The sequence below is a fragment of the Hevea brasiliensis genome, chromosome 4 (genome assembly GCF_030052815.1).
Source record: "Hevea brasiliensis isolate MT/VB/25A 57/8 chromosome 4, ASM3005281v1, whole genome shotgun sequence".
NCBI lineage: Eukaryota > Viridiplantae > Streptophyta > Magnoliopsida > Malpighiales > Euphorbiaceae > Hevea > Hevea brasiliensis.
Window position 1 is genome coordinate 11,703,877 of NC_079496.1, and position 12,899 is coordinate 11,716,775.

A 12,899-nucleotide genomic window follows, 5' to 3' on the forward strand; every position below is an offset into this window, starting at 1 on the left:
CTATACGATTTTGGGTTAAATCCTCGGAAATGAATAATATTTCTAAGTCATGTTGTACTACTCTCCTCCAAATTAGTTTAGGTCTAACCCTTCTTTTCTTTATATCATCTAATCTAATGTGCTTTACTTGTCTAACTGAAGCCTCCGTATTTCTACGCTTCACATGACCAAACCACCTTAATCTTCCTTCTCTTAACTTATCCTCATTACAGATTTTATCTAGTCTAGTGTGGCCACTCATTCACCTTAACATTCTCATCTTCGCAACTCTTATCTTAGACACATACGACTCATTCATTGCCCAACACTCATTACCATTTAACATGGCTAGTCGTATGACTGTACGGTAAAATTTTTCTTTCAACTTATTGAGAATCTTGCAATCATATAAAACTCTTGTGGTACGTCTCCATTTCAACAATTCGGCTTTAATACTATGATTAACATCTTCTTCACATCCTCCATCTACTTGAAGAACTGAGCTAAGATATTTAAAGTAATTACTTTGAGACAGTATCACTTCATCCAAACTAACTCATTCTCTATCACCAGTTTGATATATCATCTGCAAATATCATGCACCAAGGGATACTCTCTTGTATATGTTTCGTCAATTCATCTAAAACTAATATAAAAAGGTAAGGGCTTACAGCTGAACCTTGGTATAATCTAACTGAAATAGGAAAATCTCTTGTGTCACCTCTCACTGTGCGCATAATAGTAGTTGCTCATTCATACATATTTTTCAACCTTGTGCGTGAGCCTGCTACGCAAAAAACCGAGGCAGACCTATCTACCAAGAGGTTGGTTCTTTGATATCTTACATCGATTATAAAGTGTGTGTAAATATAGAATATATGAGGATGATGATTCTGTTAAAATTGTTATTGTTTTAGCGGTAATTCGTTCTATCACTAATATCAAATTTTCTCCTTTTTATTTTTTTCCCTAGGCCATTTCCATCCGAGACTTGCTAATATCAGCATATCATTTACTCTTGATGGAATTAAAACCAGCTAAATATGTTGCAGTTGTTTTAAATTTTTATTGCTATCCAACTCAGAATAATATAGAGAAGTCAGTCAAGCAAGCGTTTAGGAATGATAAACACAAAGTAGAGACTCTGTAAACGCGAGTTAAAAGTTTTGATATATTATACATTTTTAATATAATTATATATATTCATTTGTAATTAATATTATAATATGTATATTAATTATGAATTATATAAAATTTAATATTATTTTTCGTTATTTTAATTTTTCTTATTCTTGATAATTTTAATAGTGAATATATTAAATTATTTTATATTTTTAATTATAATGATATTAATATATTACATAATATATTTAATCCTTAATTATATATATAATTTATAGTTATAACAGTAATAATACAAAAATTAATTTTAGAAATTGAAATTCAAATCAAAATGTAAAAGAAAGATTGAGAATTAAATGAACTGTAATATTGAAGAATTCAACTAAAATTTTGTTGATTTCAGTTCTTTAACAGATATTAATCCGGAAACCTACAGGCAACAGGAAACCATTTAGTGCAACGGCGCCGTTTAATAGCGAGAACAAATGCAGAAACAGAGGGCAGGGGTGAGAGGCCCACCCGATATTTATGCAACTCCCAAAAATCTGGCAGCTCCAGAGAAGATGACAAGAAATGAAATTGGTATTGAGATTGAAATGTTTCTAAAACCCTAAAGCCTCTCGTTCTCTTTCTGTTTCTGCCTCAAAAAATTTTTACAATACAAGAAAATGGCGACGCTTCATCTTCAACTTCAACTATCAAATCCCAATACATCGTCTCCTTCATTGTCTACTCCAATTCCCCACAAGCTATCTATTTCCCGGAGAACTGGACGAAGTTCCAAGCGATACCGTTCTGGTTCGTGTTCTGGGTCTGTAAGCTGCTCATTTGCCCCAATGGAGTCTGCGAAGATAAAGGTCGTGGGTGTCGGTGGCGGTGGCAATAATGCCGTTAATCGCATGATTGGAAGTGGTTTGCAGGTATTCGCTTTCCAATTTCGCATTTTCCTATCTTGACTTTCGTAGTTTAGGAAAAAAAAAAAATTGAGATTAAACATTGTTACCTCTCTTTTGGACGAATGTGTGCGTTGGTTCTTTCGTATAAAGATTACTGTTTTATAATTTTTGCCCTAGTCTTGCTTCAAAATATGCCCGCATTTGTAATTTTCTCATGCATTTTCTTATTCCTAGTGAAACTCAGATTTTGAATCGGGTAATTGATATACGTATAAAAGTTATGATTGGCAAAGTTAAATTTGATTTGAGTAAACCAACAGGGAATGAACCCAATGGCTTGAAGATCGAAAGACTAATCGAGTTCATGAACTTATGCACTTATTGACTTGGTGTTTACTTTCATGGAAGGTCTTGCGAATGATAATGTTTGTGTCTACTCGGTTTTGAAATTAGGGTGTTGATTTCTATGCCATAAACACCGATTCTCAAGCACTATTACAGTCTGCTGCTCAGAACCCACTTCAAATTGGAGAGCTTTTGACTCGTGGACTAGGTTTGGCTCTCTCCCTTTGGTCTACATGGAAATCCAATTCCTAAATGTTCTTGGTATGGTGTAGCATTTTTACCCACCCACTTTTATTTCTCTTGGGGTATCACTCTTCTTTCTTTTTGTGTCCCTTTGATTTGATTACAGGCACTGGTGGGAATCCTCTTTTAGGAGAGCAGGCTGCAGAGGAATCAAAAGAAGCCATTGCGAATGCACTTAAGGGCTCAGATCTTGTTTTTATAACAGCTGGTATGGGTGGAGGCACAGGCTCTGGTGCTGCACCAGTTGTAGCCCAGATATCAAAGGAGGCAGGGTATTTGACTGTTGGTGTGGTCACCTATCCTTTCAGTTTTGAGGGCCGTAAGAGATCCCTGCAGGTAGGTGTCACTTTTGCTTGTTATCATTCTAATTGGCTTGCCAGCATTGGTCGGAGCAATAGTGGCGTGTTTGTTCCACTTTAAAATGCAATCCAAATCCAACACAGTTCTATCAATCTCACTGAGTGGCATTAACATCAATTTCAGATTGGAAATGAAGAACCGTGTTACATGCCCCTCATTGATGGTTCCCTTCTTCCACTTAGACTGCTTTAGAGATTGTTATTTCTTATATGTGCTTGTCGATATACATTGAATGATTTATATATCTTTTCAGACAATTGGTTGAACTTCTTCTTAGTTGCTTTCATTTTATATATGGAGCTCTGTTTATTGGCAATATGTTTCCTCAAATGTGGCGTAAACACAAGCTTTTGAGCTTCTAAGTTATAGTAATTTGATATCTTCTAATAGATGCTTAGATATTTATTGTCTGTTAAATATTTGTCTTGCATTTGTATCTTTGCAGGCATTAGAGGCTATTGAAAAATTACAAAAAAATGTTGATACTCTAATAGTGATACCCAATGACCGCCTGCTTAATATTGCTGATGAGCAGACACCCCTTCAGGATGCCTTCCTTCTTGCTGATGATGTTCTACGCCAAGGAGTGCAAGGAATTTCGGATATTATTACAGTGAGTGGATTTACTGTAATAGTGCACTTTAGGTCAATTGATTTTGAATGTGCTACATTGCTAGTGACAATTTAAAACCATTTGCCATCGATTTTCATAAATGATCATTCAATGGTATACATGTGAAGGTTTAACAATTTTGCATTTTAAGCAGAATGCTCTTAGTTTTGAAATCAACCCACAATGCAACTGCATTTTATGATGAAGCATGATGGCAGCATGTTTACAGAAGGCAAGCCAAAGTTGGTTTTAATTCCTAAACACTTAATTGGCACATGTCCAATGATGAGAAGCTTAGTTCGGAACTTAGTTAGACCTTAGTAGCCTTGTTGTTATTTTCATTAAACTGGAAACTTCACAGTCTGATCTGCAAGTTTTCTGCATTAATTTTCATCTTATCTCCCTTTCAGCATGCATTAGTTCTCATTTTCTTGCTTCCATTCCTGTAATTTCTCTTTGAATTGCCCTTGGGTGTCCTTCCTTCCATGAATCGTTTAGGGGCATACCAGCCAAACCAACACAACCCCAACCCCAAACCACCAAAAAAAAAAAAAAAAAAAAGACCACACACACACACACACAAAAAACAAAATTGGCCAATTTCTTCTTTTTCTTAGCTTAAGAAGAGTAGCCTCTTCCTCTTGAGGTGACAATTACCTTCTTGATAAAATTTTGGCAGAAATTTGGCTGTGATTGTCATTCATAAAATTTTCCCTAATTACATTTTACACCATAAACTTTGTTAGTATATGATGTAAGCATGCCCTTGTTATGCAGATACCTGGATTGGTTAATGTGGATTTTGCAGATGTAAAAGCAGTTATGAAAGATTCCGGTACTGCAATGCTTGGAGTCGGAGTTTCCTCCAGCAAAAATCGTGCAGAAGAAGCAGCTGAACAAGCAACCTTGGCACCACTGATTGGATCATCAATTCAGTCAGCTACTGGAGTAGTTTATAACATTACTGGAGGAAAAGACATAACGTTGCAGGAAGTGAACAGAGTGTCCCAGGTACCTTAGTACCTTTCAATTCTAGACTTTCTGGCTGGAAAAGGAGCAAGTTGACGTTAAACGCTTTCTAAGGCCTTAGAAATTATTGAAAAATTATTAACATTTATGCATGTGATTACTTTCCAGGTTGTTACAAGCTTAGCTGATCCATCTGCAAATATAATATTTGGTGCTGTTGTGGACGACCGCTATAATGGAGAGATTCATGTGACCATCATTGCAACTGGTTTCTCCCAGTCATTCCAGAAGACACTTCTAACAGACCCCAGGGCTGCAAAACTTGTAGACAAAATGGCAGGGAACCAAGAAGGCAAGGCAGTGCCGCTCCCTCTCAAGCCTGCAACCTCACCTTCCACGGTTCCTTCTAGACCATCTCCAAGAAAGCTCTTCTTTTGATTATTTTTTCTCTCCCCTTTTTTCGGTTTTTGTTTTGTGGAGATAGAGATGGGGGAGAATGCTTTCTCCTGCGCCAAATTCACCTTTGTATTGATTGTGAAGTTAAATCCATATCAGATGGTTTTGTTGTCTCTTGCGTATCAATGGGCATACGCAAATTTGTCCGTTATTATAGCCATGACTGAAAAATTTATGGATAAAAAATAATATTAAAAAAACTTCAAATTGCGCTGATTTAGGTTCTAAATTATGAAGCACGTCTCCCATGAAACTACTAAATACTCAAATGATACAAACCAGTGGACTTGTCTGAATTTGGTTAATATTTTTAATAATATTAGAATGTCTAATATTTGATTTAAATTTATCATAAATTATCTAAATTTATTTTAAATTTAATTATTATTAAAAAAATATCTAAGTCATTTAATAATCTAAATAAAACATGTTTTCATTAATAATTATACTTTAAAAATTTAATAATTTTATAAAATATTTAATTCTATTTATTTAACTATAATATATAAAAATTTATAAGTATTACAAAAATATATATTATATATAATTAATTATTTATATAAACTATCGAAGTAATGAGTATCTAGTATATAAAATTTAAATCTATCTTAAATTTGATTATGTATCACTTAAATCCGTCTAATAAAATTTTAATTAAATCTAATAATCACAAATATTTATTCATTTTCACAAATTTAATTATGTATTACCTAAAATGTTTATATTATTGTCAAATAATTTTAAAATTAATTTTTGAATTAAATAAGGATAGAATTTTCTAATTTATGTTTAGTTTTTTTAAAAAAATAAAATATTATTTTATTTAATTTTTAATAATAAATTATTAAAAATAATAATTTTAATTTTAAATAAATTTTGTTCATCATATTTTTTTAATTTCTTTTTTAATTTTATTTAAAAATAATAAATAATTTTAATATTTAAAAATTAAAAAAATCATTAAGTGAGTACTTGTTAAATCTTAATAATGGGATACCTAATAACAATAAAAATAAAATATTTAATAACGTAACAATAATATTGGAACATTTATAGTCTTCCCGTAAAGTGAGGAGTCAAGATATGATCCACATATTGGAGTAACGTAAACGGTGCGTTTTGAGGAGACGACAAGTTTGTCCACGTCACTATGGAACTCTCGAAGCTTATTTATTTCGAGTTATGTCAAAACGACGAGTGCGTCGGGAAGACTTTCGCCGGTTGATGTTGACGCCGTGTCTCGTGCTTATGCCTCCACAGTCCACATAATTAAATACGACACCGTCTTGTTCACGGTTTAAATCCAAAATACCCTTTTCTCTTTCAACCAAAATCATAATTGTCATCGCCACGAATAAAAGGAGAGACAGGTAATTCCCATGCTGTTTCCTTCTCTTGTTTTCTTCTCCTTTCCTTTCCTTTCTCTTCAATTGCCACCCGATCTCAATTCATAATTGATCCGATCGGTTCATTTCCTGACTGGTGGGTTGATAAATTTTGTGAATTTCGATTATTGTATTGTAAAGTTGTAATCCGATCGTGTTTATGCTGAATTCGACAAAATCTTTAGGTTTTTTTTTTTATGCGTTTTTATGAGCAACAGAATTATTTAATATTTTATCTGTTAAGCTTATCAAGAGGTGGATATGGTCTCAATTTTTGGGTTTTGCGATTGATTTTTTCCCCCTTATTTGGTTAGTTTTTGGAAATTTGTAAATTTTGGTCGAAATTGATGTTGTGAAATTTTTAGATAACTATGGTTTGGCTTTATATTGGAGAAGATTTTGAGATCCGCTAGTATTTGTGACATTTTAAGCTGTAATTCTTAAGATCTTTGAGGACATAGAGGAAATTAGAGAACGAAATAAAATTACGTTTTACGGCAAATGGACAAGGTGCTATAGAAATTGAGCTCCATTTTTGTTTTTTTCCAAATCAGCTTGAATTGATATTTATTAAGATTATCTGTTGATTAGCTAAGTTATCATTTAGGTAAAATGGCATCATCTACAGACCCATGGATGAAGGAACATAATGAAGCTGCAAAGCTTGCAGAGGATATCAATGGCATGATTGCAGAAAGGAGTTCTTTTCCGGCATCAGGGCCCGAAACACAGCGTCATGCATCTGCTATAAGGAGGAAGATTACAATTTTAGGGACGAGGCTTGATAGCTTGCAGTCCCTTTTGACAAAACTTCCCGGGAAGCAGCAAATGTGAATTACTTCTACATTCTACTCAGATCATGATTTTGGTGTACTGTATATGCTAATCATCTTACTTTGGCTCTGTTCATATTTTATTTTAATCATCTTATTTTATGACCTAAACTGACTTGGAGAAGAGTAATACAACATGACTAGGATTTAATACAAAATCATTTAGGATGGAGAAAGAGAATTTATATAGCTGACCTCAAATTCTTGAGTTGATTTGAGTTATCTTATTTTGTACTGTATGTCTAGTGATCTACAATCCTGCTGCTATTGGGCTGCAGGCTGTTAACTCATGCCCTGTTTTTTTGCATATGTAGGAAATAGTGATTTGTTTAAGTCTGTTATGTTTCTATCTTTTGAACATGGTCAAGCCTCCCTGAACTTATCCTGAAATGTTAATTAACTTTTGTTTCTTGCTTCCTCTGTTGTTTTGGTGATTCCTTATCTTAGTTTTTATTCAAAATTGTTAACCATTTTGGTTACTGGTAGGGGAAATTTATGACCTGAGTGGTAGTGTTGTGTTGTGATGGTTTTAGGGTATAAAGGATAAATATTATAACACATATTTCATTCATTATGGTTGGCAGCACAAATTTTGCTTCTTGGATTGGCTGCATGATATGTTTCCTCTTCTCAGCGTCAGAAGTTTCCACATGAACATTACAATATTCTTTACGATAAAGGAAAAGTTTCTTACATAATGTTGAAGAATTTCTGTTTCTTGCTTTCTGTGCTGTTTTGTGATTCACAATTGTAGTTTTTGTATTGCTCAAAATAAATAACAATGCATGCAATGCTCAATGTGGCAAAAGTGATATTTATTTATTGTAATTATCTGAAATCTATAAGTGCTGCCTTTTGTGATACACAGATCAGAGAAAGAGATGAATCGTCGCAAGGACATGGTTGCAAATTTGAGAACAAAAGTAAACCAGATGGCTTCCACGTTGAATATGTCAAACTTTGCCAACAGGGATAGCTTGTTTGGTCCAGAAATAAAGCCAGCTGATGCCATGCGCAGAACTGAAGGTTTGGACAACCATGGCATTGTCGGTCTTCAACGGCAAATTATGAAAGGCAAGCTGCTATAACTTGTCGAGGATGCTCTTATTGTTATGTTGCTCAGTTTCTTGCAGTACTGGATTCTTACATTCTGTATGCTTTTGAAGCAGAGCAAGATGAGGGCCTTGAGAAGTTGGAGGAGACAGTAACAAGTACAAAACATATTGCATTAGCAGTCAATGAGGAACTTGATCTTCACACTAGACTTATTGTACGGTTTTTTTGTTCTTGGTTATTACATTTTTTCTTACATATTTGAATATTGCTGCCAAAAACGTGGCCTTTATAAATTGAATCATGCTAAAGATTATGATTTTGGTCTCCCACTTTGCAGGATGACTTGGACCAACATGTGGATGTTACTGACTCCCGCTTACGGGTAATACTCTTGCCTTGAGTTCTATAACTGCATAGTGCTTTTGGCTTTTTTATTTACTTTCACAATAAGGGATGAGTACATAAATGGGACTGAAGCCCTGACGCACAGAGAGAAAAAGAGATGGAAGGAAAAGCAAAGGGTATATTGTTCTTTTAGAAATATTTGGAATTGTTTGAAACCTCAGTGGATAATTTTGATCTTTGTGAGTGCTAAACTTTCAAATCTGGAGAATATTGAGGAGTGCATTCGCTCTTTTTAGGCTGCTGTTAGTGTGAATCTTAAACAATCAGATTAATAGTTATGGTTATTGTCATTTTGAATCCCTATATATTTGAATGCAACTTGAGGGTCCATTTGGATAGGAGCTTTGATATTCAAGAATGTATTTGAGTTTTTAGTTCATTGTATAATTTAAGATCTATACTTGTAAAGGAGAAAAAAAATCTTAAACTATGAAGATGTGTTATACAATGTCTTGGCCTCTTTGCTGGAAAGCAAACAGTTTACATACTGCAGTGCACATCACTAGAGGCATCAGACTGGTCTGGTTATCCTATTTCATTCTCTCTCTCTCTCTCTCTCTCTCTCTCTATCTATCTATCTATATATATATATATATATATATATATATATATATATATGCTTTTGTTTTTTTTGCCCCCTGTACATCTGAATCTTATATCATAATGTAATTGGGATTGGACGTTGTTTTTTGGTCTTTATATAACAGCGAGTGCAGAAGAATCTGGCCATTCTGAACAAGCGTACAAAGGGTGGCTGCTCCTGCTTGTGCATGCTCTTAGCTGTTGTGGGGATTGTGATTCTGGTTGTCGTCATATATCTACTGATAAAATATTTGTAACACAACCAATAGCAAACTTACCAAATTTTCCTCGCTATTTTTGTGTGATGTGTTGTGCAATTGCCTTCATTATTGGTTCATTTTGGAACATTGCGATTGGCATTTCCTCTTTTCCTTTTGTTGCTTTTGTGAGTGAAGATGCTGAATTGTTATGCAACTGTGTAAATTACAAGTATCAGGTAATCTGTCTATCTGCGGGTACTGCCTTGCTTTTTATCCAAATGTATACTGTGCTTTCAGTCAATCTTCCAAATGCAGCAACACATATTATCCAAATTTGGGTTGATGCTTGAGAAGAAGTAAACCAAATTTGGGGTGAAAACTAGTACCGGCACTAGGAAAATGGAGAATCATGAACTTGGCAGATAAGATTTAAATGATAATTGGCCAACTGTAAAACATGTTTGCCATTGGATGGTAATTCAATAGTCTAGAGCAGCACTATGGCTGTGTAGGATATTAGGATTCAAAACGGTGTATTAGAAATGCCAGGTAAAATAGAATTAAATGTTTGCCTCCAATTTTCAGACATAAAATGTAAATATTTAATATTTAAGTTTTGTCATTTTCATGGGAAATATTTTTTTGAAATTTTTTTTTTCATATTTTAATATTTGTGGCATTTAAAATTACTAACAAAAATATTTTTTAATAAAAAATAAAATTAAATTATTTTTAAGAAAAATAATTTTAAGCTTTAATAATTTTATTAAAATAAAAAAATATTTATAAATATATAATATAAATATATATTATTAATTTAAAATAAATAAGCGAAGAAAAATATTTTCATAAAAATTATTTTCATTTTATATATAAGTTATTTTTCGTGAAAGTAACGAAGCATTTATGTTTTTTATAAAGTAAAATATAAGATAATTTAATTTGATTTAAAATATTATATCAGTTTTTTACTGTCACGACCCAACCTATGGGCCGGACCGGCACTAGGACCTGGGCCAGCCTAAAGCCCCCGAGGCCCGTAGTAAGCCTTAACTATTCATTTACCCAACTCTAAGGCCCATTTGGGCCCAATTTCAAGAAAACAAACGGACAGAGTCCGGCCATAAAATGGACTTACCAACGGAGAGTTTTTGACTCACCCGACCTGTAAACACAATATATAGTCAATTGGGGAGCTCAGCTCACCCTCCACATACTCATCAACATAATAATAAATGGGAGCTCAGCTCCCTCATCCAATCCATCAAACATGCATATCATTATACGTTTACAGGTCCAACATGATAATAATTTAGTTTACAGACCCAAATCAAATAACATTTTTAACATATGCGGAAATTCTAAGATTTAACAAGTTTATACAGACAGTAATAATTGACCTGCGAGGGAGAAAAGCAGGTTAACCAAAATAAAATCCTCCTGTAGCCTGAAAAAATATTGAATAGGAGTGAGCGTTCGACTCAGAGAGTAAAATATCAATTTTAACCATAATCTCTATAACTATCTAAATCTAATGCACCCTGTAGAGTGAAATGCAACATCCACATCATTTTCACATCATAACATCAAAAAGGTAATTTGGAGTACTCACGCACCCTGTAACATCAATCATAATATATGGGAGCTGATCCCCTATACAGCTCTCTTAAATCCAACACAGTGCGTGAAGAACTCACTCGGACTTCCACTTAAATACCAAATCGGGGTCCTGAAGAACTCTGCCGCGTGACTACCCCGAAGGATCGGGTCCCAGCGAAGAACTCAAGCCGTGTCTACCCGTCCTATCCATAGTCCACACCACATCACACGCACGCCAACGCACGCACACTGCTCCAAATTATCACAACAACATACATGGCACTTTCACAGTTATGAATGCAACATAATTCGTGCCTAAGGTTTAACTACATAAATATATGCATATAAGTGATGTATGGGCATGCTTAAACATATAATAATAGTGAAATTACAATTAAAATTAATATTTTACTCACAGACTTGACGGTGGTCACTGAGGCGGCTGGGTGGAGGAAGAAGGCTGTCCCGGCTCACCTGACAATTATATTACAATTATTTAATACATTCTGACCCAATACAAACAAAGAAAAAACCAATTACGTCCTAAGTCGTGCCGAAAATCCGACAAAGTCTCCCCTATACCTAGGACCTACCCAACCTGCAAAAGGGTTCAAAACACACTTCTATACTCACAATCCATATATCCACAGTTCAATCATATCACACAGCCCCTCCTGAGCCCATCAAATCAGTCATCCATCACAATACGCAAAATTTCAATTTTAGTCCTTATTATTGATCATTTTTGCAAAAACTGCCCAAACAAGCTCTAAAAATTATAAAACTTTGCCCCGCGGTCCTTAGCAATATTACTAAGCTATTGCAAAAAGAATCGTAATTTCCTAAGCTACCACGAATATTTTATAGATTTTTAATCCTATTTAAGCACTAGAAAATTACGAAAAAGCAAGGTTCGGGTTTACCTTTGCCGATTCCGACTTCGGGAACGCGCTCGGGACGTCTGACAATGGGGGGCTAGCCAAAACCTCGGTCCAATTCGGAGACTTTTCCAGAAGTCCGTTCGCCCAAATTTGCGAACTTGGCCAATCGTCCGAATTTCCGCTAATCGACGATACCTACACGAAGCCCATAACACGGGGGTTAGTACATAAATTTTTCAAAATTTTCTAAGCTCATTAAATGCTCGGAAAAACACTGCGAAGTTCCGTGGGACCCACCGAAAAACGGTGTCGGAAAAATTCGAAATTTATGTCGTTGCGAAGCTCTCGACGAATGGAGCGTGCTGGTGGCCTCGGTTTTCTTGTGGGATTCACGGTTTTCGAGAAACCTAGCCCAAAAGTCGAAATGGGCTAAAATCTTCCCGAGCAAAAATCGGACAATCCGCTTGATGGATTTCGGCGTTCTTGGTGTCTATGGAAAGCTCTCGCCGAGTAGATGATTTTGGACACAAGACCCGGTCCAATTGGTGGCCGGATCGGCCGAATTTGGCCGGGAAAATCGAAGCGGCGTGCGCGTGGGGCGTTGCGCGTTTCCGGCATTTGGGCGCGGCACCGGCCGGGAGGGCTAGGCGGCGCCGGGGTCAAGGTGTGGTGGCCGGCTGGTGGGGTGGGGAGGAGAGAGAAAAGAGAGAGAAAAGGGAGAGGGACGACGCGCGCGGGGAAGAAAAAGGGAAGAAGGAAAAAGGCTGGTCCGATTTGACCGGTCCGATCCGGTCCGGTTCGATTCGGCCGGTTCGATTCAGAATACAAAATTTTGAATTTTTATCTCGGACCAAAACGAGGTCCAAAATTCGAAAAAATTTGAAAACTCGGAAAAATACGTAGACTCCAAATATATTTTTAGTTTTGCCACGTGGTCTTTAAATTAATTTTTAAAAATCATCAAAGTTTATATTT

The 12,899-nt window shown here is 35.2% G+C and overlaps 2 protein-coding genes across 3 annotated transcripts; both read left to right on the top strand.

Annotated features, from left to right (window-relative positions):
• Positions 1-1,614: 1,614 nt before the first annotated feature.
• LOC110669966 (cell division protein FtsZ homolog 1, chloroplastic) lies at positions 1,615-5,096 on the top strand. Its single transcript, XM_021831863.2, has 6 exons — positions 1,615-2,021; positions 2,451-2,550; positions 2,692-2,921; positions 3,391-3,558; positions 4,336-4,569; positions 4,696-5,096. The coding sequence occupies exons 1-6, from the start codon at positions 1,770-1,772 to the stop codon at positions 4,963-4,965; spliced, it is 1,254 nt and encodes a 417-aa protein (XP_021687555.2). The 5' UTR covers positions 1,615-1,769; the 3' UTR covers positions 4,966-5,096.
• A 1,103-nt stretch (positions 5,097-6,199) lies between these two features.
• LOC110669967 (syntaxin-52) lies at positions 6,200-9,723 on the top strand. Of its 2 annotated transcripts, none has more exons than XM_021831866.2 (6): positions 6,200-6,353; positions 6,976-7,198; positions 8,070-8,275; positions 8,371-8,471; positions 8,595-8,639; positions 9,370-9,723. In XM_021831866.2, exons 2-6 carry the CDS (start codon positions 6,981-6,983, stop codon positions 9,499-9,501), a joined length of 702 nt encoding a protein of 233 aa, XP_021687558.1. In that variant the 5' UTR covers positions 6,200-6,353; positions 6,976-6,980; the 3' UTR covers positions 9,502-9,723. The 2 variants fall into 2 exon arrangements, with proteins under 2 accessions (XP_021687558.1, XP_021687557.1); XM_021831865.2 differs by having other exon boundaries at positions 6,302-6,465.
• Positions 9,724-12,899: the final 3,176 nt, after the last annotated feature.